Raw genomic sequence first — 25,531 nt, 5'->3', positions numbered from 1 at the left:
CTCAGAAATCTCCTTTGTTCGTGCCATGATACACTTCCACAAACATGTGTTGTGAAGATCAGACTTTGATAGATCCCTGTTCTTTAAATAAAACAGGGTGCCCACTCACACCTGATTGTCGTCCCACTGATTGAAAACACCTGACTCTAATTTCACCTTCAAATTAACTGCTAATCCTAGAGGTTCACATACTTTTGCCACTCACAGATATGTAATATTGGATCATTTTCCTCAATAAATAAATGACCAAGTATAATATTTTTGTCTCATTTGTTTAACTGGGTTCTCTTTATCTACTTTTAGGGCTTGTGTGAAAATCTGATGATGTTTTAGGTCATATTTATGCAGAAATATAGAAAATTCGAAAGGGTTCACAAACTTTCAAGCACCACTGTAAACATAAATTCACAAATTATATAAAATAAATAAAACATTTAAAATAATAATAAAATTTTAGTCATGTCATTTTATATGGATATTACTTCAAGTATAAAATTTAAATCAGTTAAATACCATTTTTATAAATGGAAATGTTATAAAATCATCATTCCATGTGATACAAATTGTTTTTTTTTTTTTTTTTCTTGATTGCCAAGACACATTTCTTGAAATGATGCTCCGTCTTCAAATGTGTAACTGCACACTCATCTTCACAGACTTCAAACTTCCATGTCAAAACCAAAGTCTCCAATCAAAACCATATAATCTTGCGTACATCAAATGAACTCTACCTTCTCTGCCATTTATTCTGCCTCAGCAAGGATGCTAAGGTCTGGGTCAGGACAGAAATTCTCATCAATGTCACAGCTATTATTAGTCCTATAGCCAGGGAGCAGGGTAAAATAAATAAATAAATAAATAAATAAAACGGGAAAAAATCCTTGCATGCCTTATCCCCCCCCATCAAGCCACTTCATAACATCTAACCAGGCCTCCTCCATGGCCTGGGGAGGGGAGTCTCAGTCAGAGACCTTCCACCATGCAGGTAGAAGGATGTTGTTCATGAACCAGTGAGAACCAGAGCAGCCTAGTGGAATCTGACACTGATTATTGAAGCTCCTGTGAAGATTCGGCTGCAATCTTTGCCCAGCTTCCTTCATCGACATTCCATGGACAAGGGCGTGGTCAACTCGGGTTACACAAATCTCATCTGAAACGATCTGTCTCCTTCTTCTTCTTCCACCCCACCTCTTGTGTCCTCTTCCTCGACCTTCAGGTCTTTATGAATCCATTGTTCCAAAACAAGTGAACTGACTCCTGGCCCTCTGATGTGTCTGATTGGGGTGTGAACAGTTTTGCCTCTTTAGTGTTTCCACCTGGAGAGTTGTGTGATAATGGGGTTCGAATTGTGATGACTTGTGTTATTGATCTTGAATGTAAATGAGCACATGGTGCAGCCAGTGATCAACAAACAGTTCAACAAATCTGAATCATGTGTAGAAACAGAGGAATAGTGTCTGTGATTTGGGAGATGGCATCATGGTTTTGGATGTTGAGTTAATGGCCCCAGTTATAGTGTGTAAGCAATCAAGAAAAACTGTAATCATGAAGGTGACTGTGTGTAAGTGGTGTGTGTGTGATATGACTGTGTTCATGTTGATTTGATGCATTCTCTGCACTGTGCCCTTGTTTCTGTTTTGTGTCTAGTGTGTCTGTCACATAGCCCTGGTAAAACACACACACACACACACACACACACACACACACACACACACACACACACACACACACACACACAGAGGCCAGGCATACAAGGGAGGGGGGAGATTTATTTGAAATGTGATTTCAAATAAACAGGGCTGCTACTAACTGCATTAACTTAAATATAAACATCTAATATATGTATATACAACCCCGATTCCAAAAAAGTTGGGACAAAGTACAAATTGTAAATAAAAACGGAATGCAATGATGTGGAAGTTTCAAAATTCCATATTTTATTCAGAATAGAACATAGATGACATATCAAATGTTTAAACTGAGAAAATGTATCATTTAAAGAGAAAAATTAGGTGATTTTAAATTTCATGACAACAACGCATCTCAAAAAAGTTGGGACAAGGCCATGTTTCCCACTGTGAGACATCCCCTTTTCTCTTTACAACAGTCTGTAAACGTCTGGGGACTGAGGAGACAAGTTGCTCAAGTTTAGGGAGAGGAATGTTAACCCATTCTTGTCTAATGTAGGATTCTAGTTGCTCAACTGTCTTAGGTCTTTTTTGTCGTATCTTCCGTTTTATGATGCGCCAAATGTTTTCTATGGGTGAAAGATCTGGACTGCAGGCTGGCCAGTTCAGTACCCGGACCCTTCTTCTACGCAGCCATGATGCTGTAATTGATGCAGTATGTGGTTTGGCATTGTCATGTTGGAAAATGCAAGGTCTTCCCTGAAAGAGACGTCGTCTGGATGGGAGCATATGTTGCTCTAGAACCTGGATATACCTTTCAGCATTGATGGTGTCTTTCCAGATGTGTAAGCTGCCCATGCCACACGCACTAATGCAACCCCATACTATCAGAGATGCAGGCTTCTGAACTGAGCGCTGATAACAACTGAGGTCGTCCTTCTCCTCTTTAGTCCGAATGACACGGCGTCCCTGATTTCCATAAAGAACTTCAAATTTTGATTCGTCTGACCACAGAACAGTTTTCCACTTTGCCACAGTCCATTTTAAATGAGCCTTGGCCCAGAGAAGACGTCTGCGCTTCCGGATCGTGTTTAGATACGGCTTCTTCTTTGAACTATAGAGTTTTAGCTGGCAACGGCGGATGGCACGGTGAATTGTGTTCACAGATAATGTTCTCTGGAAATATTCCTGAGCCCATTTTGTGATTTCCAATACAGAAGCATGCCTGTATGTGATGCAGTGCCGTCTAAGGGCCCGAAGATCACGGGCACCCAGTATGGTTTTCCGGCCTTGACCCTTACGCACAGAGATTCTTCCAGATTCTCTGAATCTTTTGATGATATTATGCACTGTAGATGATGATATGTTCAAACTCTTTGCAATTTTACACTGTCGAACTCCTTTCTGATATTGCTCCACTATTTGTCGGCGCAGAATTAGGGGGATTGGTGATCCTCTTCCCATCTTTACTTCTGAGAGCCGCTGCCACTCCAAGATGCTCTTTTTATACCCAGTCATGTTAATGACCTATTGCCAGTTGACCTAATGAGTTGCAATTTGGTCCTCCAGCTGTTCCTTTTTTGTACCTTTAACTTTTCCAGCCTCTTATTGCCCCTGTCCCAACTTTTTTGAGATGTGTTGCTGTCATGAAATTTAAAATGAGCCAATATTTGGCATGAAATTTCAAAATGTCTCACTTTCAACATTTGATATGTTGTCTATGTTCTATTGTGAATACAATATCAGTTTTTGAGATTTGTAAATTATTGCATTCTATTTTTATTTACAATTTGTACTTTGTCCCAACTTTTTTGGAATTGGGGTTGTGTGTGTGTGTGTGTGTGTGTGTGTGTGTGTATATTTTATATATATATATATATATATATATATATATATATATATATATATATATATATATATAAATAATGTGTGTGTGCGGCACGGTGGTGTAGTGGGTATCACTGTCGCCTCACAGCAAGAAGGTCCGGGTTCGAGCCCCGTGGCCGGCGAGGGCCTTTCTGTGCAGAGTTTGCATGTTCTCCCCGTGTCCGCGTGGGTTTCCTCCGGGTGCTCCGGTTTCCCCCACAGTCCAAAGACATGCAGGTTAGGTTAACTGGTGACTCTAAATTGAGCGTAGGTGTGAATGTGAGTGTGAATGGTTGTCTGTGTCTATGTGTCAGCCCTGTGATGACCTGGCGACTTGTCCAGGGTGTACCCCGCCTTTCACCCGTAGTCAGCTGGGATAGGCTCCAGCTCGCCTGCGACCCTGTAGAACAGGATAAAGCGGCGACAGATAATGGATGGATGGATATCTCATCTCATTATCTGTAGCCGCTTTATCCTGTTCTACAGGGTCGCAGGCAAGCTGGAGCCTATCCCAGCTGACTACGGGCGAAAGGCGGGGTACACCCTGGACAAGTCGCCAGGTCATCACAGGGCTGACACATAGACACAGACAACCATTCACACTCACATTCACACCTACGCTCGATTTAGAGTCACCAGTTAACCTAACCTGCATGTCTTTGGACTGTGGGGGAAACCGGAGCACCCGGAGGAAACCCACGCGGACACGGGGAGAACATGCAAACTCCGCACAGAAAGGCCCTCGCCGGCCACGGGGCTCGAACCTGGACCTTCTTGCTGTGAGGCGACAGCGCTAACCACTACACCACCGTGCCGCCCCTATGGATGGATATATATATATATATATATATATATATATATATATATATATAAAAAAAATTAATGAAGATAATTAAAGTGCAAAGTGTGACTGAACATACTCAAAGGAGAGCTGAGTGAGTGAGATCTCAGAGAGATGGTGGAGTTTTAATAATGCCAATTGTTGCTGCAGGAGAAAGAAATGGAGAAACAGAGGCTCCTGTATCAGCAGTCTCGCCTTCATAACCGTGGAGCTGCAGAGATGGTGCTGCAGATGATCAGTGCATGCAAAGGTAAACTACTGTCATTTACTATTTAGATAACAGATGAATGATTTCATGCACTTTATTTAATTCTGCAGTGATCATTCATTCCCATTTGGAAAAACAAACCTTCCACACACTCAAATGCAAGTGCACACTTGTGTGATTAAACAGTTTAGAACCTTGAAATTGATGAATGAGGCTGTGTATTGTCTAAAACTGATGTTGTTGTAGAACTGTACATCCTCATTATTATAAACCTTTTCCTGTCTTCCAGGTGAGACTGGCTGCATGGTGTCATCCACTTTAAAGCTGGGAATCTCCATCCTGAATGGGGGAAACAGTGATGTGCAGCAGGTCAGCGCGCACACACACACACACACACACACACACACACACACACACACACACACACACACACACACACACACACACAGAGTATTCTAAATATCATGTAAATGATGTGTATTATTTTGACTGAACTGCGTTGTCTCTGTAGAAAATGCTGGACTATCTGAAGGACAAAAAGGACGTTGGCTTTTTCCTCAGTTTGCAAACTCTGATGCAGACCTGCTGGTATGATATTATGACTGATTTACACCACAGCACTGCTGAATTCTGGATTGTAATTGGTCGACAGGTGTTGATTAATTTTCTATGGCAGCAGCTCTGACAGTAGTGAAGCTGCAAATCACAGGTTTATTTGTAAGTAATGTGCTCGTTCTAATGCGTTATCATTTCTATAGTAACAGCTCGTTCACAGGAACTTGTACAGCAAACAATAATACTGATAATAAACACTGATAATAAATGGGTTTAAAAAATGTTAACATGGTGCAGTATATTGTCAAGAGATGTTTCTGTAACATTTCTGGAAGGAGTCTCCAGTGTCACTGGTTAGTAACAGTCAGAGGTGAAGCTGGAACTTTGTTTCCAGATGTCTTCAGGACAGAGTTTACACTTTGCAGTTTTTCAGTGACACAACAAGCTGCGATTTTTTTTGTCTCTTATTAACTTGAAGAGAGAATAAAGAGAGACTGGTGAGGGAACAATGTTTTATAGCTGCTATAACGTAAGCAACAACAGGAAGTAACTCATTTAACATACATTAAACGTAATTATAAATGAATAACAAGTATGATGTGTTCTTTAATAAATAAAACATTGTAATAGTAAGTTGCTGTGGTGTAAGAGGAATAAACACTTGGGGACGTGTTGTTCGAGGAAAATAATCAACTTCAGAGTGATCACAGGAACTTTAGTTCATCACACCACTTTGTTACTCAGTAATTTACACCTCTCTACACACACACACACACACACACACACACACACACACACACACACACACAGTGAAACTGCTCTGACTCATAATGAATAGATGGTGCTATAAGATTCCAGCCCATCACTCCCACTGTGGTTCTTGTGTATACTCGTCGAGTAGATGTTTGTACACAGATGTGACCTGTACGCCTACTGTACTCAGAAATGTGCACAACTCACTTCTCAAGCAGTGAAATGTGAACTCTGTGAATTCTGCAGTCTGTGCCGAGTCTCCCTGTCTCACTCATCTGTAAAGCTGTGTTACACTCCTGTCAGTCAATTAATATTCACACAGCTGAGTGTATAATCTAATCTGTGTGATGTTTTCATGTGTGATGTTGCAGCGTGTTGGACCTGAACGCCTTTGAGAGACAGAATAAGGCTGAAGGTTTGGGGATGGTGTCAGAGGAGGGAACAAGTGAGTCATTTCCTGTTTTATTACACTGATACCACTTACAGAGAAACATATGAATATGATTGAGTGATGAGAACAGATAATTCCCTCAGTGAGCTCATACGATAGGCTTGTAGTAAAGATTTAAAGGCTGTGTGTTAGTCAGAACCCGGAGCACAGTGATGGACAGAAAGATATTAAACTTCCACATCATGATCATTGCTTACTGTTTTATTCCAATAGGTGATAGTGTCATAATCTTGTTTTTTTTGTTATGAGATATGCATTATTTGTGATTATTTAGAGCTGCAGAACAGTAATATATTACATTCTGCATATCACAGTAAATAACCAGCCTCATTACGTCATTGTAATAAAGTCACATGATCTCATTTATCATTTTGGTCTAATATCATATGAGTGACATCATCTGATATTGATCATGGAGTAATGATCAGAATTCTCTTCCTCCCAGTCACCTGTTTCACTCAACCCATTCTCTCTCCATCACCACCACACCCTCCCTTTTTTTCACACTCCCCCCCCCCCCCCCCCCCCCATCTCTCAATCTTGATCTCTGCTCGGGTGTCAGACATGAAGCGAGAACGGGGTAAATAACACCTCTCTCTCTCTCTCTCTCTCTCTCTCTCTCTCTCTCTCTCTGTCCCTGTAAACTCTGTCTCTCTTTTGCTCTTTTCTAACTGTTCTGCTGTAACTCCAAAACTCAAGCGTATGGTTGATCCACTCCAAACCAACAGATCAGTCACCTCAATTTCATCATATTCACCAAACATGAGCAACTTTACATTACATTAAATGTTTGGAGCAAACTAAATTTAACAGACCTCACACACACACACACACACACACACACACACACACACACACTCTGTATGATGAACTGAGCAGTAGAACTAACTCCAGATAATATGATCCTGTGTGAACTGACATGTCAGTACAGATTAAATCCTGTGGGAAAAGAGGTTTCAGATTTTTTCTTCAGTATAAAGATGTTCCAGGAAGCGCTCGCTTTGTTCTCTTTTCTGTCGTCTCCCACTGAAACCTAAAGTAAAGCACGGAACAGTAAAATATCGACAAAGTGTAAAAGGGCGTGTCAGAGAAGCGATACTTTATTGATTTCCAGGTACAGATACAGTACAGACATGTTCAGTCGCGTGACCATGCCCCTTAAAACATACCCTTATGAAGTACTTGTATAAAATGAAGTGTGTGTAGCGTGCACATGGAGTTTTTAATGTGATGAGCATGCGTGTATCATCAGGACACACCCTCCTGCGATTTATACACAGATCATTTATCCCATTTGAATCCATCAGAATTACTACAGTTGTTCAACAGCATTACACACACACACACACACACACACACACACACACACACACACAAATCCCATCTGAATAGTACTTACAAAACACAGTTATGAAATTTTTCCCCAAACCTTTCATTTCCATTCCACCTCTAATCACCTCCTAATCACACACAGTTGAGTTCAGGAGTTCAGTGGATCTGCATGTTGGGGTGTGTGTGTGTGTGTGTGTGTGTGGGGGTGTGTGTGTGTGTGTGTCTTGTTGCAGCGTGAAACTCTTCTTGTTAACATTACACTTTTTACATGTGGTCTATGTGATTTTTGTGTGTGTGTGTGTGTGTGTGTGTGTGTGTGTGTGTGTGTGTGTGTGTGTGTGTTATTTGTCCATGTTTATGTGCAGAACTTTGCTGTATGTCTCATGTGTAAAGTTTTATGTTATTAAAGAAAGTGGTGTGTGTGTGTGTGTGTGTGTGTGTGTGTGTGTGTGTGTGTGTGTGTGTGTGTGTGTGTGTGTGAGAGATAGAGAGAGAGTGAATATTTTTATGATCTCAGCTCAGTTGTAAGGTTGTGTGTTTTCCTGTCTCTACCTGCTCCAGGTGAGAAGGTGATGGCTGATGATGAGTTCACCTGTGACCTGTTCCGCCTCCTGCAGCTGCTCTGTGAAGGACACAATAATGGTCAGTGTTACACACACACTGAATAGGAAACAATATGAATGGTGTATTTATGGACAATAAGGATCACCTGGGATTGTTCAAATATAAACAGCCCTCATTTTTTCAGCCATGTTGAGATGTGTAGCTCGGCAGCTCGCTGCATCACGTGTGTTTCTGTGACTGCAGATTTCCAGAATTACCTCCGAACTCAGACAGGAAGCACCACAACCATCAACATCATCATCTGTACTGTGGATTACCTGCTCCGCCTGCAGGTCTCTCACACACACACACACACACACACACACACACACACACACACACACAGCTTCACATATACACAAAATACAGAGTATCAAAGGAAGAAAGTTGATATGTAATCATTTAAAATATTTAGTAGCCGTGTGTGTGTGTGAGAAGTACAGTGAAATGTGTACAGGACATGACCTCTGACCTTTTGACTGGAATGTGTTTCAGGAGTCCATTAGTGATTTCTACTGGTATTACTCAGGTAAAGAGCTCATCGACGAGCCGGGAAAGAGAAACTTCTCTAAAGCCATGAATGTGGCCAAGCAGGTGTTCAACACACTCACTGAGTACATACAGGTGAGAACACACACACACACACACACACACACACACACACACACACTTCATACACACACTTTTATTTCCTCAGTTATCATACAGTTGTACTATACATTAAGGCCTTTCTCTCTCTCTCTCTCTCTCTCTCTCTCTCTCTCTCTCTCTCTCTCTCAGGGTCCCTGTACAGGTAATCAGCAGTCTTTGGCCCACAGCAGGCTTTGGGATGCTGTTATTGGTTTCCTTCATGTTTTTGCTCACATGATGATGAAACTGGCTCAGGTGACTTTTCCTTTATTCTCTCCTTTAATCTACAGTTATCTATTCATCATTCAGCACATTTACATTTAATATTCTTTTCTTTCTTAGTCAGGAGTTCATTATGCACAGCTAACAGCACGTTAAACACTCGTTATCCGTTGGACCCTGTTGTGTGTTTATTTGATTTTAATGATCTTTTCATGACAGTTGTGAAATCCTGCGTGCGTTGTGTTTCAGGACTCGAGTCAGATCGGTCTGCTGAAAGAGCTGCTGGACCTGCAGAAGGACATGGTGGTCATGCTGCTGTCTCTGCTCGAGGGTTCATATACACACATTACAACCACCACAGACTTGGCTACAGAAATGTGAAACCTTTATTTCTGCCTGAGAAATGAACATTTCTTTCCCCAAACATCAAAAATCTGACATGAATTACACAATTTTACACAAGTTCTGAGTGATTAAATCTTTTAAATCTTTTGGTCAATGATGGATTTGGTTGGTTTAGTCACGCCATTCTCTGTTAAAAATAATTCTCATTTAATTAGATATTTATTAATTTATTACCATTTCTAGTAAGTTTAAGTCTTAAAAATAATGTTGAAGTAACAGGTAGTTATTTAGGTTTTTCCCTTTGCATAAATTACACACTAAATTTGCATATTTGTCAGGTTCTTTTCAACTGATAAGGCAGAATGTAATGCTGTGTTTTTCTGTGCAGATGAAGGACACAGCAGTGACTCATGTGATGCGATTTGAACTATCAGGTTAAATGCTGCTCTTTTTATACCCGTTAAACTCCTCTCTGATTGTTTTCCTCCAGGTAATATAGTAAACGGCACGATTGCTCGTCAGATGGTGGACATGCTGGTTGAGTCTTCCAGTCACGTTGAGATGATACTCAAGTTCTTCGACATGTTCCTCAAACTGAAAGACATTGTCGCTTCTGGTGCTTTCCGTGACTACGTAACCGATCCCAGAGGACTGATCTCCAAAAAGGACTTCCAGAAAGCCATGGACAGTCAGAAGCAGTACACACCCTCAGAGATCCAGTTCCTCCTGTCCTGCTCCGAAGCTGACGAGAACGAGATGATCAACTACGAGGAATTTGCGAGCCGATTCCAGGAGCCGGCGAAGGACATCGGATTCAACATCGCCGTGCTCCTGACGAACCTTTCCGAGCACGTCCCACATGACACCAGGCTCCAGAACTTTCTGGAACAAGCTGAGAGTGTCCTGAACTACTTCAGACCGTTTTTGGGACGGATCGAGATCATGGGTGCGAGCAGGAAGATCGAGAGGATCTATTTCGAGATCAGTGAGGTCAACCGAAAGCAGTGGGAGATGCCTCAGGTCCGAGAGTCCAAACGCCAGTTTATTTTCGATGTCGTCAATGAAGGAGGAGAATCAGAGAAAATGGAGCTTTTTGTGAATTTCTGCGAGGATACCATTTTTGAGATGAACATCGCCTCACGGATCTCGGAGAAGGAAGAAGAAGAGAAAGAAGATGATGATGAGGAAGTAGATGAGGGGAATGAGGCAGGAGGAGGCAGAGCCGATGATGAAGATGGCGAAAAAAACAGTCAATCAGAGTCAAGCTCTGCTTTTGCTGACTTCCTGAACAGCATGATTCACTTCATGGGCATGTTCACCTTCCGTAACCTGCGCAAACAATACAGACGGCTCAGAAAGATGACCGTCAAAGAGATGGTCATCGGCATCGCTACCTTCCTCTGGACCATCTTACTGGGCGTGTTCCACTTCATTTTCAGCATCTGTAAAGGATTCTTCCTGATCGTTTGGCACACACTTTTCGGAGGCAGTTTGGTGGAAGGAGCCAAAAACATCACTGTGGTGGAGCTCCTGGCCAGCATGCCTGACCCCACTCAGGACGAGGTGCACGGAGACCTTCCTGGAGAAGCAAGAAGTGGTGAAGAACAGGAAGCAGGAGGAGTAACAGATTCTACTGAGGCAGCACAAGGAGAAGAAGAAGATGAAGACAGCACAGAGCAAGATGTGGGGAAGATCCCAGGTATCGACACACCCGGGGGTCTGGGAGATATGGGAGATACGACACCTATTGAACCACCAACTCCAGAGGGTTCTCCTTTAACCAAGAGGAAGATGGTACAGCTTGGCATTTTATTACTGAATAGGTTACATAACTTCTAAATTATAACCTCCTCTCACTGTTAAGACTCACGATGTTTGTTCTTTTTGTTACGACCATAATAGCTCTGTTCTCCGACTGAAATACGACGTATTCTTTATCTGTGTTATTTTATATGTGGTGTGTGTTGCAGCAGCCAGAGGAGGGAGGAACTGAGCAGGCAGCAGCTGCTGAAGAACCTGCTCCAGAGCCAGAGAAAGCTGAGTGAGCTTCTATTTTAATTTCCTCTATTTTACATTGAGACTGGAACGAAATGTCTATAACTTCTGTAACTCTTCAGAAGCGCAGCTCCTATTTAAATATTCATAAATGTACATAAGCAGTATGGCATAATTCATAATTAGTGACGTTAGCGATGTCTTCCTGATGCTGTAAATAAAATGTAATTTACAGTTGTAGTACAGAGCACTGAACACATGAACTGAGCTGTGTTTGAACTTTGCTTTCTGTGTGGACACTTCTGCTTTCTCCTCACAGCACTGAAAGCGGAGAGAAGACGGAAAAGGAAGCGGTGCAGAAGCCTGAGGAGCCGCAAGAAAACATAAAGGTCCAGAAGCCCAGCAAGGCCAAGAAAGAGAAACAAGCCACCAGAGACGGAGGGTTTGAGCTGTGGAATGAGCTGGACGTCCAGCGAAATAAATTCATGGTTCAGTTTTCACACTTCAACACTTTTCCTGAACTTTAAGCTAATTTCATTTGCTTTTGAGTTAAATAAAGCTGTTTTTTTTATTTTTTTTAAATTTAATTTACAGAATTACCTATCTCGGAACTTCTACAACCTCCGCTTCCTGGCTCTGTTTATCGCCTTCGCCTTGAACTTCATTCTGCTCTTCTACAGGGTCTGTAAATGTTCACTTTATTTAAATCGCAGAATGTAGAATTTAATAATAACAGTAATAATAACACTGAGTGAAATGTGTGTTTCAGGTGTCAGACACACCTCCAGGTGATGAGGAGCTTGAAGGTTCAGGTGTGTTTGAGGGTTCTGGGCTTTTTGAAGGTTCAGGTGAACAGATGGACAGCTCTGGAGCAGAGGATATCGGGGGTGACGATGATGACGATGAGGAAGGCCCTGTGTATTACTTTCTGGAGGAGAGCACAGGATACATGCAGCCCACGCTGGCCTTCCTCGCCATTCTCCACACCATCATCTCCTTTATCTGCATCATCGGATACAACTGCCTCAAGGTTCAGTACACCAGACATGTTCAAAATCATGGAGAAGATGTTATTATGTACACAGGTACATTGTTGTGGTGTGTGTGTGTGTGTGTGTGTGTGTGTTGTAGATCCCACTGGTGATCTTTAAGCGAGAGAAGGAGCTGGCGAGGAAGCTGGAGTTTGATGGTCTTTACATTACTGACCAGCCTGAAGATGATGATATTAAAGGACAGTGGGACAGACTGGTGCTCAATACACCGTCAGTTAACACACTCATTGATACACACTCATTTACACACACTTGTGTATATTTGTGGGAATAGTCCTCAGCACTGTTGCTGGTCAGTGTACTGTTTTTCATCCCATCAGTGTTTAAAACTCCAACCACACTGCCGTTGGTAATTCTGAGGGGTGCCAATACTTTCTGCAGTAATTGTACACTTGTAAGAAGGTGGAGCTTATAAACTGGACTACTGAGTCTAAGATTGAGAAACAAAATGCACTTCTTTTTGTTTTTAAGCTGAATGCATGGTGTAACTCTGATCTGTCATGCTGACATGGAAAAAATAATTTGAAAATGTGTTTGTTTTTTTCTAAATTTCAGCTCATATCCTAATAACTACTGGGACAAGTTTGTTAAACGTAAGGTGAGTGTGAAACAGTAAGGATCAGTAATTGTGTGTGTGTGTGTGTGTGTGTGTACACACACAAATAATTAATTGTGGATTGGATCAGAATCATACACAAGGTTTATATTTCTCATTATTTCACATGTTAAGCAAATCAAGCTGTCGTCACTATTAACCATTACACTGTAGTGCTTATTAATGATAACATTACAAAACCCTTCTTTCCAGACACATAACCTGCTTTTTTGGAAAGAACATCAGAGACAAACCTGCAGTGACAAATAACAACATGTAGACAAATCTCCTGGCATGTGCTTCTTGTTCTGTAATATTCCCAAAATCTGTGACATTGGCTTGTGGGAAGGTCACATCGTTTTTAATTTTGTCTTCATTTTTCAGGTGCTAGATAAATATGGTGATATTTATGGACGAGAGCGAATCGCAGAGCTGCTGGGGATGGACCTCGCCTCGCTGGACGTCAGCAAACAACAAACTGATAAAAAACCACAAGAATCAGACAACTCCATTTTAGCCTGGTAATTAAAAATCATGTTAGTGCTGTCCTAATCCTGCCAGAGCGGTGTGTGTGCGCGTGTGGGAGGGACACCTGGCTACGAGTGGACTGATGAGGAAAAATAGTCAACAATTAATAAATATATGCATTGATATTTCTGCTGTTTTTCTCTTTCAGGATCGCTGCAATTGATCTCAAGTATCAGGTCTGGAAGTTTGGAGTTGTGTTTACAGACAACGTAAGAGACAGAGTCAGGCTGCAGATTATAGAGCGTGTGTTCACAGATTGCAGGTTTAACCTGTGTGTGTTGTTTCTGCAGACGTTCCTCTACCTGGTGTGGTACACGGTGATGTCACTGCTCGGACACTACAACAACTTCTTCTTTGCGTGTCACCTGCTGGACATTGCCATGGGCGTGAAGACACTGCGCACCATCCTGTCCTCTGTCACACACAATGGCAAACAGGTAACAGCTTTAATAACATATTTATTTATTTAAAATCTTTGATTTGTATTATTCTGCACAAAGACACTTCAACTTCTACTTTAATAAAATTTCAAAGATAATCAAACTCCATATGTGTCTCGTTCAGGATCAAACTGCATCCAGCGTGTGTTTGCTCGCGATGCGATACTTCTCAGCTCAGATACAAATGCAGCTCATCGTTTTAATCAGTTAGATTAGATTAGATAGAACTTTATTGATCTCTTTGGGAGGGTTCTGTCAGGGAAATTAAAATTCCAGCAGCAGCATTACAGATAAACAGAGAATAGAAAATAGAGAAAACTTCTAAATAAATTAATTAAATTAAGTATTTACATACACAAATATAAAAAATAATAAGATATAGGAAAAAGAAGAAAGAAAAAGGAAAAAAAAAGTCCAGCAGGAGAGGTATTGCACATTATATTGCACATTGTCCAGTATTGCTTTTAGTTAGCTCCTGCACTGAGTAACATGGCAAACTGGTGTGTGTGTGTGTGTGTGTTGCAGCTGATGATGACGGTGGGATTGTTAGCGGTGGTTGTGTATCTCTACACCGTGGTTGCGTTTAATTTCTTCCGCAAATTCTACAACAAGAGTGAGGATGAGGATGAGCCGGATATGAAATGTGACGACATGATGACAGTCAGTCTGATCAACTCCTCAACTTCTCATTATCATGTTCTCCTGGTTCCTTACATCATCTCATACCTTCTCTCTCTCTCTCTCTCTCTCTCTCTCTCTCTCTCTCTCTCTCTCTCTCAGTGTTATCTATTCCACATGTATGTTGGCGTGAGAGCAGGTGGAGGTATTGGTGATGAGATTGAGGATCCTGCAGGTGATGAGTATGAACTTTACCGCGTTGTTTTCGACATCACCTTCTTCTTCTTTGTCATCGTCATTCTATTGGCCATCATTCAGGGTAAAGCTCATTCAGTATCTGTTGGTGAGATACAGAGTGAAGTGTGGAGTTTTATAGGAAATCAACTTCCCCTCTCTCTCTCTCTCTTTCTCTCTCTCTCTCCAGAAAAGCAGCTATAGCCATTCATGATGAACTTATATCTCATCTCATCTCATTATCTGTAGCCGCTTTATCCTGTTCTACAGGGTCGCAGGCGAGCTGGAGCCTATCCCAGCTGACTACGGGCGAAAGGCGGGGTTCACCCTGGACAAGTCGCCAGGTCATCACAGGGCTGACACATAGACACAGACAACCATTCACACTCACATTCACACCTACGCTCAATTTAGAGCCACCAGTTAACCTAACCTGCATGTCTTTGGACTGTGGGGGAAACCGGAGCACCCGGAGGAAACCCACGCGGACACGGGGAGAACATGCAAACTCCGCACAGAAAGGCCCTCGCCGGCCATGGGGCTCGAACCCAGGACCTTCTTGCTGTGAGGTGACAGCGCTAACCACTACACCACCGTGCCGCCATGAACTTATATATTTTCTCAAAATAATAAAAAATGTGTGTGCTTTCTCTCCGTCTATCACATGTTCAATTCAATTCAACTCATTGTCAGGTGACTTAAACTGGTGTTGTGTTTTTTATTAGATTGTGTATCAGTAAACATGCTGATGTTCACCGATCATTTATTTTACACCTTTAGGTCTGGAAAAGGCTGACAGCTGGTGGTTTTAATTCTCACTCTAGGTTTGATCTGATGTTTAATTAGACTGAACTTTTCTTTGATACAGGTCTGATCATTGATGCCTTCGGTGAGCTGAGAGACCAGCAGGAGCAGGTCAAAGAAGATATGGAGGTACATGAGTGTGATGCTTAGCTGACATACATGACACAGTGTGCATGTGTGTGTGAGAGAGAGTTTGTGTGTTCAGTGTCAGAGTGTAATGAATGAATTTCTTCTCCAGACCAAATGTTTTATCTGTGGGATTGGGAGCGATTACTTTGACACCACTCCACACGGCTTTGAGACGCACACCTTAGAGGAACACAACCTGGCCAACTACCTGTGAGTGACTGCACCTGCTTTACCTGTCTCACACACACTCTGTCAGGCTTTCACATGATTGACAAACGTCACCTGGTTATCATACTCATGGGCTCGGAAGAAACAAATTCAGGACTATTTGAATCATTAAGAAATTAGATGAATGCTGGAGTTGGAGCATGGTTTACTAAATATCAACTGGAAGATACTGAATATAGCCAAGTGGCTGGAGTTAAGACAAAGGATATGTTTTTAGAGCTGGCTTGGTGGATAAATATCACTCCATAAAATATTCCATAAAATGAGGGATTAAAGAGGCCATAAAGGGTCATTATGTAAGAAAGGGGGTGAATAGATCAGTGAAAGGTTTTTTGACTGACTGAATAATCCTCATGTGTGGAACTCTGAATCTACAGCATGGACCAGTAATCCATCAGTAAACCCCAGAAGGCCTCTTTAGCTTTAACTGCCAAATCTTAGTAGTTTTTGCTCAACTGTAGAACATCTCAGATGCCTCTGACTGTTTGCTGTGGTTCCTGCAGGAGCTGATGTGGTCTGAGCAGACTGTTACTCTGAACGACTGAACCATCTGTCTTTAACCATCGCTGAGGCATGCAGCTTCTGCAGTCCTGTTTTAAACTCAGTAACTGCATTTCCCACAAGCCCCTGCATGATCTAATCACACAGCCATTAACCCACTGCTGAGATCCAGCATCTCTGATGTGAGGAATGTGTTTGTGGATAATAATGACCAGCTGATGCTCTGTGTCTCAGGTTCTTCCTCATGTACCTCATAAACAAGGAGGAGACGGAGCACACCGGGCAGGTAACACACCCCTCAGTCTCACACACACACACACACCTTCATCCTGATTAAAGAATCATACGAAGCTTTCAGAGAACGATGTTTATCTTTGTGTGTGTCAGGAGTCGTACGTGTGGAAGATGTATCAGGAGCGCTGCTGGGATTTCTTCCCTGCTGGTGACTGTTTTAGAAAACAGTATGAGGATCAGCTGGGATAGAAAGTAACACATACACACACGCACACAATAACATTGAATGGTTTTAATCATTTTAGATTTAATTGATTTTAATTAATAGAGTTTTCAGGAGTTTGCTTTCACAGGGCATTAGTATAATATTTGTATGTACTATAATATACTGTACTTTATTATTATGATAACATTATAGAGACACTAACAGACTTTTATTTCTTCACATTTTTTGAGCTAAACTAATGAGTGTGTATCACTGCACTTATTCTTTGAACAGTTGTTTTATTTAATAAATGATGTTCTGCAGATATTTATTTGTTTCACTATATTTCTATCTACTCATTTGCTGATAATTATGTAATACACTGTCATACAGTGTTTATTATTATTAATCATAGACATAACTGTTTACTCTGACTAAATTCATTAAGACCACCTGAAGTCATAGTAGTAAAAATAATAAGACGGTAACAGTTTCATTGTTTGGCTGTACAACTGAAAACCAGTGAAAAGGTTTTTTTTTTATTTATTAGAATTGTGTAAATAACGCATAGTATACAAAAATATTATGAGGGAAAAAAATTTTGCTTTTTTCACTTTCATGCCTCAGATAACATTATTCTGCATTATAATAATAAAGGTATATATACGTTTGAAAAATATAGTCCTCTCAAACGCACGCATGCACGCACGGTGCATTTCGTCTCATTGCATTTCTGTTAGCAGCAGCTCCACACAGACAGCAGCATCATTCACAATGACGTGTTACACAGCAGAATAGCCTTAACTCTTTACCCCTTAATGACGACCCCGGGTATATCCCATAATGACGACATATGATGCCTCGTCTAAAACCTTGTCAAAACCTCGTCTTTAGACTTTTTTTCTTGTAAATACGTTCTCAGGGTGAACAGTATATACATATACAAGGGTGGCTGTAGCAACTGCTTTAAGGGGTAAAGAGTCAAATGTAATTATATATTTTCATGTGCACATATTCACATATATACAACATCACTCTGACTACAAATCATCATATGTGTGTGTATATATGAGAGAGAGAGAGAGAGAGAGAAAATATACATCGAGTGGGGTCCAAAAGTCTGAGGGCATGAGTGAACATGCTTCTTATCTCATTATCTGTAGCCGTTTTATCCTGTTCTACAGGGTCGCAGGCAAGCTGGAGCCTATCCCAGCTGAACGCTTCTCTTTTGCATTATTTTCTAATTGAACAAAACAGTTTTAATTACAGATGATCTCATCAGCAACAACTTGAGAGAAAAGTAAAATCTTTGAAATATTTACAGGTTTCAGAGTTTCTTAACATTCGCTTCACCCGTTTCATGCTTTCATGACCGTGTGAACTCAAGCTGCATGGACTCCACAAGTCTGTGTAAAATCTTAGGATTCATTTTAGATCAGATCCATCGGAGTGTCGTCTGATCACAGATTTCAGTAGAAACGATTAGACATGAGGAAAATCTGACCTTTCGTACAAAGCAAATAACACGGACTATCACCCATTTTCTTAGTTTTAATTAGGGACCTAGAAATAGTGGAGAATCTTCAATATCAAATTCAACAGATTGAACATTTACTTTCTTCATTTGAAATATTTCAAAATTCTAAAACCTTCTGTTTATTTCCAATTTTAAATAAATAAATAAATCCCAGATTGTCACTAGTGCTCTCAGACTTTTGGACTTTGCGTGTATGTGTGTGTGTGTGTGTGTGTGTGTGTGTGTGTGTGTGTGTGTGTATGTAAAATAAATCTATGCTCAGCCCTTAACCTTTACTTTGAAGCTGTGAAACATTTTCTGCTAAAACGTTTTGGTTCTAGCTGCTGACTTTGATAGTCCAGTTTTTATCATTTTTAATTGGTTGTTCAAAGTCAGATTGTAATCCAGATTTAGATTTGTGTAAACCACATTTAAACTCCACGTTGTTCTCCTGGGTGTTGTGGTTTTACAGGCCATTGAGAGGTGTGGTTTCAACACTGGGGGGGTTGATGCAGGTGGACGAGTAGCTCTGTATGGACTGTTAATCAGACGAGACGGACGTGTGCACCGAGAGACAGTCGTCACTCTCGGACTCGCTGTGAGCCTCTGTCCTGAACTCTCGCACTGCGCAGGGTCGCTCGCTAAAGTTGGGCTTAAATCCGTCCTGCAGCTCTTTGGAGATGTGCAGCCAGTCCTGCAGGAAATTAGATCGATAGCTCAGGTTCCTAATCTATAAATACACTAGGATGATTAACCACACACTTCCACAGAGATCTTACTGATAAAAAAAACTAATCATCATCTGTCTAAGCAGCAGTCCATCTCTCTCTCACACGTCTGCACGTAGCAAACAGGCATCGCCTTACCTCGACATTTCCATCGCAGTTGTCAATAAGATCTTTGAGATTTTTCGGACTTGGTACAACAGGAACCAGGATCACTCTGAGTCTGGGGAAAAAAGAACACAGTGATGTTGTAGTTTTCTACTTTGTAAGATTTTTCTACATGAGAACAGCATTTCTCAGGAGGCTCCTTATGTTCCTCTGCTTTAGCCACACCCCCTGATCAACAGCCCTCATGAACCAGACTTGAGGTTCTGTTCTGAGTTTTTGTGAAATCTTACACTGTTTCTAAACACAGCTGCACTCATTTCTTTTTCCTGATTTTCATGATTCTCTGTTTTCCAGCTCCTCATCCTCGTTCCCCAGAACTGTTCTTAAATGGCTTTTTTAAATACTTTTGAGTAACGTGCAAGCTTATCATTTTTATCAAAACTGTGTTTGTTAAATGAAATACTATTTTATCAACACTGTATTAGTGTAAAATTTTCCTCTTGACTTGAAGTTGAATCATAAAAACTCGACCGTAGAATTCACAGCTGTGTTTAATAGTGAAATTAAGATAATTTTCTCTCACACAGTGGGATGAGAACTCACAAGGTTGGGACTAAACCACTGTGTGGTCATAAGAAACCCACTCGTTAGTGAGACTAATCAGGAGAAAAGGCTTCATTTTGCTCCGGAGCATAAAGACTGGACTCTGGAGTGATGGGGAAAGGTCATGTGGTCTGATGAGTCCAGATTGACTCTGTTCCTGAGTGATGGGCGTGTCAGGGTAAGAAGGGAAGCTCATGAAGCTCCGCCCCATCATGCATAGTGTCCACTGTAGAAGCCTCTGGAGGCAGTGTGATGATCTGGGGTTGATTCAGTCGGTCAGGTCGAGACTCTGCAACGTTACGGGGCAATAAAATGAAGTCAGCTGACAACCTGAATGTGCTGAATGAGCAGGCTCACATCAGTGGGGTTTTTTCTTTGCTGACTTGATTTTTTTTTTTTCCAGAAAGAACTTTTGTGTGTGTTCCAGTTAGATTAACCCTAACGCTAGTTGTGCTGTGTGACTGTCATGGATTACTCATAGTAAAGAGTTGAATAAAGTGAGTGAACCTCTCGCTGTGGATGAGCAAACAGGTGAGCATGATGAGGACGACTGCAGCTCCAACTGTGCAGAGGACCATCAGCCCCGCAGGTGTCTGCTGTCTCGTCTCTAATCAACACAAACATACAACAGCACACATCAGTGTAGACACATCCAGCTCTGTTCAACAACGTCAGGACACACATGAGCAGGTGCAGTCAGGACACTGATGTAGCCGACTGTTAGTTTCTTGGTTGCGTTTACATGCTAATGTTTTACTGCTGAGGAAATGTGATAATCTATCAAGTTTACTCTAACAACCACAACAGTGTGGTGTCATAGTAAAAGAGTATGGGTGTGAAACTGGCCTGTCTGCCTCCCATTGAAAATATCAAAATGTCTTTGTATTGTATTTAATTGAATATAGATTTAAAAGGATTTGTAATTCATTATATTATGTTTTATTTATGTTTTACACCCCAACTTTTTTTTTTGAAATTGGGGTGATGATTTTCAAGTCTTAGGGTCCCTAATTAAAAGAAAAAAAGACTAATTTTATCTTAGATTTTCATAACATTCCAAAAAAATTGAATGTTGCAGAAAAAATGTAGAAAAGAAGTTTATTACACAGATAATGATGTGTCTCTGGGTTTATTTGTAAAAATGGACGCGAGTGCGACAGTCAGAAGATCCTCAGAAAAGCTGAACAGATAAAATCTCCTTATAAAACTCCACAAAGTGCATCTGGGACACAACTGATGGATTTCTTAAAAAAAAACAAAGCAATACTGACCTTCTTTAGTATATTAATGTTTACTGCTCAGTCTGGAGGACTGTTTTATATAGAAATTTTAATTTGATTATTTTTAAGGCATCTTTGCTTTACAGTATTTCTTTACTGAGATGCTTGTACAGGTCTGTGTACAGTGATGTTACCTGTATCATTAATCTCCTTCATGGGTCCCCAGAACACCGGCTCACTCCATTCACTCCACATTTCAGACTGTCCACAGGTGGAGGATATGCGCACTCTCATCTGGAACTCGTACTGACGCTGAGCGTTTGGAAACGGCACATTAAAGGCGTTCTCCACACAATTGCTGTTCGTCTGAGGAACAACAACAAACAGGAAACTGATTTTTACGCCACATTCCAACTGGATACAGAAATATTCTGATTATTATTATTATTATAGCACTCTGAGGTGGTGATGATAAGGTCAGACAGATGTGCGTACAATCCACTTGTTGCTGTTGACCCTGTAGCGAACTTCACGCTCCTGACATGATAGTTTAGCGTGATTGGTAATGTTCCAGTAAATCCACAGCTCTGGATCTCTCAAGAACACCGACACGTTATACGGAGCGTCCAATTTCACTGGGGGGAGAGAGAGAAGATGAATTAAATGTTTGACTGTGTTTTCTTTATAGAAATGAGGGACTCTGTTATTCCTCCATCTTCTTGTAGCTCCCTGAGGGATAGGGGTGTGTGTGTGTGTGTGTGTGTGTGTTACCCCTGTTTAACAGTGTCTTGTATTCTTGTTTTGCGATGACGATGTTGTTTCTGTATATCCAGGCATAAAATTTCGAGAATCTCTGAATCTTCAATTCATCATATGGAACCACACAGCCAACACGAACTGCTCCAGCATACTGATAAGAGGAACATTCTGAAGGAGCATCTGGTTGTCCATAACTGACCACACACACACACACACACACACACACACACACACACACACACACACACATATAAAAACATTCAGCGACTGTATGTTCAACACAGAAACATCACTGTAAGAACTTCACACTACAAGAAACAAGAAACCTTAAACCCTGTGTTTCATATGTTGCTGCAGGTGACGCTGAATCTGATTGGTCAGAAGGTGTGCATTAATTCACAGCGACTCAGACAGCAGACGCTCCACATGTATTTTGTAACAGTCCGAGGTTTCGCTGTAACTTTAAGGAAGAGATGCTTATGATTTACAGGTTTGTGGGTTTTTTCTCTTATTAACATGAGCGAGCCCGCCTCTCGCCCGTAGTCAGCTGGGATAGGATCCTGCGACCCTGTAGAACAGGATAAAGCGGCTACAGATAATGAGATGAGATGAGAACATGAGCGAGCATGATGAAGCTGGTGAGGGAGCGACTGTTTCAAGGTGCTACAGGAAGTTCTTTAAAGTGTGTGTGTGTGTGTGTGTGTGTGTGTACAGACTGTGTAAGTGACACTTCAGTGTGTAAGGGAGCTGCTGTCGGGCTCAGGTGTGTTTCCTGCTCTCAGGTTTCCTGCTTTACAGCCTCAGTCTGTTTTCTATAAATGCTGACCGTGAGTGATTAGTCACTTAGTTACACACACACACACACACACACACACACACACATTAAACACTGCAGTAAGCACCTGCTTTTAAAGGTGATGTTCTCCACCAGGGTTCTGTCTCCATCCCATGTGCAGTTCAGATACTCCAGATTCATCACCGTGCACTCAATCTCTACACACACACACACACACACACACACAGAAATGAGGTGTGATGTTCATGGATGAATAAAACTTACTTTAGTTTAACTTTTCTGTCTCAAAATCTGACAGAGCAAAAAAAATTATTTTGTTCCTGAATAGAACAGCAAAATAAACGGCACGGTGACGTCCTGTTCACCATTTCAGCTGAAATTCACAAGTACACACTCTACAGGAAGTAAAAATGGCTGAAAAAAAACATCTGCGGTTTGAACACACACGCACCATATATACACACACCATATACACACACACACACACACACACACACACATTTATTACATTTTTAATGAGGCATTAAACATCTTCACTGAGTTACACACACCGTGTTCATTTATATTTAATCATTAAAACAGGTTTTGAAAAATGAAATAAATAAAGAAATAGTTCTGTTTATACAAAAGATTAAAAATGTAAGAAATAAAAAGAGAAACTGTTTGAGTAAAAAACTTACTGCACTCACTTCAGGACTAAACCTGATCATATCCCAGAGATTTAAACACGAATAAAGAGGTTTCAGTGTTTAGAGTTTAATAAATAAAATAGAATATCATATGGAATGTACATTTCATTAAAATGATGTTCATACTTTGATGATAATTGTGCGCGCGCAGTAAACCTGCTTATCGCTGTTGTTACTGTAAACATTTTTAATAATAATATTAATGATGACAGATAGAAAACTTAACCGAACAAAAACACCTTTAAAGCTGATTAAAGCTGATTAAAGCTGATCCTCCCCAAAGCCCTGAGAGAGTCTGAAACCAGAATGTGAGAAACTCACGGAGCTGAAGTTCAGCCGCGGAGCCTGAAAGCATCCACAGGGAAAAGAGAAAAGCAGAGAAAACCATTTTCCAGCACAAACTCAACTTTTCTCTGACTCGGTTCTCTTCAGCTTCGTGTGAGAGAGAGAGAGAGAGAGAGAGAGAGAGAGAGAGAGACTTCCTGTTCACTCCCCTGCACTACACACACACACAGGTTTCTAAATGAGAACAACCGCAAAGCTTCACAAAAACAAGTTTATAAAAAGAATTACCTGAAATAGAGTTAAAAATAACATGAAATAAAGATTTTATTGTACAGGTGAGGATTTTTTCTTATCTATATTTTTTATAAAACAAACAGTGAAATGATTTGAAGCCCAATTAAATTAAAGACATTAAAAAAGTTAGATGTCACATGACTATAAGTTTGCGCTAAAGGTCGCGGGGCTTCAGTCCTCTCTCCATCTAACCGCAGCACCGTCCCCGTGTGCGCAGGAAGTAAAGTTGGATGAATCATCGCCGAAAATTAAACTATAAATCGACCGAAATCCGTAGCTGAATGAAGGGTGAAAGGGGGTCTATCCTCTGTCGGCCACCATCCACTTTTCAACGTCGTTTCAACGCAAACCAGGGGCGTGTTTAGCCTATTTTTGGGGTGCTCAAGCACCCCCTAGCTCAGCACCCCCTAGCTCAGCACCCTCAAAAACACTGCTTTTGGACGTAATTTTCAGAAATAAGCGCCCTTGCGCACTGCGCAATGAATGTGTGCGCGGCCGTGTGTGTGTTGTTGAATTCAGCTGTTAGGTGAGAGCTCTATGAGCAGTAAAATCCCTCTCCTCCTCGCGTCCCCTCTGATTGGGTTGCCTGTCCGCGCGAGTGCTTGCTACGACATGGTGTTTTTTAACTGGATTCCACGCCGATGAGGAACTCGAAGTAGCACCTGAGTATTACTGGCATAGCGAGATGTGAAGGTACGGACTGGAGTTACAGTTGTTAAACACAACACAATAATATGCATAATGCAATATTGATGTTCCCTGGTCTATGAACAGAATGATAAAAACGACATTTATCATCCATATCGAGATACTTTTGTGCAGAGCTGTACAAGTGCTACGGTGCTAGACCACCGTGGGTTAGTCAATTTTATTTACTGTAACAGAGCGTTTATGTTTGCTTATCATTTATATATTCATATTTATATATTTATCATAAATAACATCATAATAATTAGCAAATTAATCAAAACAGACACTGAAACGTACATGCACGAAGCAAACAATTAAACAAATGACTATCAAAAGAACACGACCAAAATATAACAAATGTAACAAAAAATATAAACTAATGTAAACTAATGTAAAATCATAATAATACACACTATTATTACACAATAACACATTAATTAACAATTACCACTGTTCAAAATGAATAGCTCCAACATTACAAATGCAGTAGTAGGTCTTGTTTAGTTAAAAATATAACGTAAATATTTGTGTCAGTGGTTGTAAATGTGTAGATATCATAGTTTATTGGGTCAGCTTCTGTTAAAACATTGCATAAGTCTAGTCTAGTCTTCTTGTCTAGTTAAGTCTAGTCTAAATGCGGAATAAATGTGGAAACACTGTCGTTCAAGCCAGGTGCCTCTGTCAGCTCTGGGGGCTAAGCACCCCCAAAGATCAGATGCTAGAATCGCCCCTGACGCAAACTCGTATGAGCAAAGTGGTGTTGAATCAACACCGGTGATCCACGATGATTCGACGGCGTATGGTCAAAGAACATGCCGATGATTCCCCGTCGAATCAACGCCCTTTTGC

At 41.0% G+C, this 25,531-nt stretch overlaps 2 protein-coding genes across 6 annotated transcripts in view; one reads left to right on the top strand and one right to left on the bottom strand.

Annotated features, from left to right (window-relative positions):
- Positions 1 to 17,315, top strand: part of ryr1a (ryanodine receptor 1a (skeletal)) — a 128,422-nt gene extending 111,107 nt beyond the window's left edge. For 4 of the 5 annotated variants that reach the window (XM_060909640.1, XM_060909638.1, XM_060909639.1 and 1 more), the window contains 26 exons: positions 4,486 to 4,585; positions 4,833 to 4,912; positions 5,055 to 5,131; positions 6,223 to 6,296; positions 6,865 to 6,882; positions 8,196 to 8,276; positions 8,442 to 8,530; positions 8,733 to 8,861; positions 9,018 to 9,122; positions 9,339 to 9,420; positions 9,925 to 11,228; positions 11,405 to 11,475; positions 11,749 to 11,917; positions 12,024 to 12,110; positions 12,199 to 12,459; positions 12,561 to 12,691; positions 13,037 to 13,079; positions 13,461 to 13,597; positions 13,753 to 13,813; positions 13,895 to 14,041; positions 14,570 to 14,704; positions 14,825 to 14,981; positions 15,765 to 15,829; positions 15,939 to 16,039; positions 16,793 to 16,844; positions 16,946 to 17,315. In XM_060909640.1, coding sequence (XP_060765623.1) covers positions 4,486 to 4,585; positions 4,833 to 4,912; positions 5,055 to 5,131; positions 6,223 to 6,296; positions 6,865 to 6,882; positions 8,196 to 8,276; positions 8,442 to 8,530; positions 8,733 to 8,861; positions 9,018 to 9,122; positions 9,339 to 9,420; positions 9,925 to 11,228; positions 11,405 to 11,475; positions 11,749 to 11,917; positions 12,024 to 12,110; positions 12,199 to 12,459; positions 12,561 to 12,691; positions 13,037 to 13,079; positions 13,461 to 13,597; positions 13,753 to 13,813; positions 13,895 to 14,041; positions 14,570 to 14,704; positions 14,825 to 14,981; positions 15,765 to 15,829; positions 15,939 to 16,039; positions 16,793 to 16,844; positions 16,946 to 17,041 — 3,852 coding nt within the window. In that variant the 3' untranslated portion in view covers positions 17,042 to 17,315. The remainder of the gene's footprint in view (positions 1 to 4,485; positions 4,586 to 4,832; positions 4,913 to 5,054; positions 5,132 to 6,222; positions 6,297 to 6,864; positions 6,883 to 8,195; positions 8,277 to 8,441; positions 8,531 to 8,732; positions 8,862 to 9,017; positions 9,123 to 9,338; positions 9,421 to 9,924; positions 11,229 to 11,404; positions 11,476 to 11,748; positions 11,918 to 12,023; positions 12,111 to 12,198; positions 12,460 to 12,560; positions 12,692 to 13,036; positions 13,080 to 13,460; positions 13,598 to 13,752; positions 13,814 to 13,894; positions 14,042 to 14,569; positions 14,705 to 14,824; positions 14,982 to 15,764; positions 15,830 to 15,938; positions 16,040 to 16,792; positions 16,845 to 16,945) is intronic. The other variant, XM_060909641.1, reaches the window with a different exon arrangement.
- Positions 17,316 to 17,523: 208 nt separating this feature from the next.
- On the bottom strand, positions 17,524 to 23,895 carry il2rga (interleukin 2 receptor, gamma a). Its single transcript, XM_060909642.1, has 8 exons — positions 23,735 to 23,895; positions 22,831 to 22,921; positions 21,941 to 22,122; positions 21,665 to 21,804; positions 21,364 to 21,535; positions 20,457 to 20,556; positions 19,380 to 19,461; positions 17,524 to 19,207 (listed from the first exon to the last, which is right to left on the bottom strand). The coding sequence occupies exons 1-8, from the start codon at positions 23,799 to 23,801 to the stop codon at positions 19,055 to 19,057; spliced, it is 987 nt and encodes a 328-aa protein (XP_060765625.1). The 5' UTR covers positions 23,802 to 23,895; the 3' UTR covers positions 17,524 to 19,054.
- Between the last annotated feature and the right edge of the window lie 1,636 nt (positions 23,896 to 25,531).

The sequence above is a fragment of the Neoarius graeffei genome, chromosome 25, assembly GCF_027579695.1.
Source record: "Neoarius graeffei isolate fNeoGra1 chromosome 25, fNeoGra1.pri, whole genome shotgun sequence".
NCBI lineage: Eukaryota > Metazoa > Chordata > Actinopteri > Siluriformes > Ariidae > Neoarius > Neoarius graeffei.
Note: the sequence above shows the minus strand (reverse complement) of the source record. Positions and strands in the feature narration are given on the sequence as shown.

What these genes read in the sequence shown, in the direction of transcription:
- il2rga (XM_060909642.1), bottom strand. Translation starts at nt 23,801, where the DNA reads ATGGTTTTCTCTGCTTTTCTCTTTTCCCTGTGGATGCTTTCAGGCTCC. An exon ending in CGCGGCTGAACTTCAGCTCC is followed by an intron (nt 22,922 to 23,734) that starts GTGAGTTTCTCA and finishes GTGTGTGTGTAG; the next exon opens with AGATTGAGTGCACGGTGATG. An exon ending in ACTGCGATGGAAATGTCGAG is followed by an intron (nt 19,208 to 19,379) that starts GTAAGGCGATGC and finishes AATTTCCTGCAG; the next exon opens with GACTGGCTGCACATCTCCAA.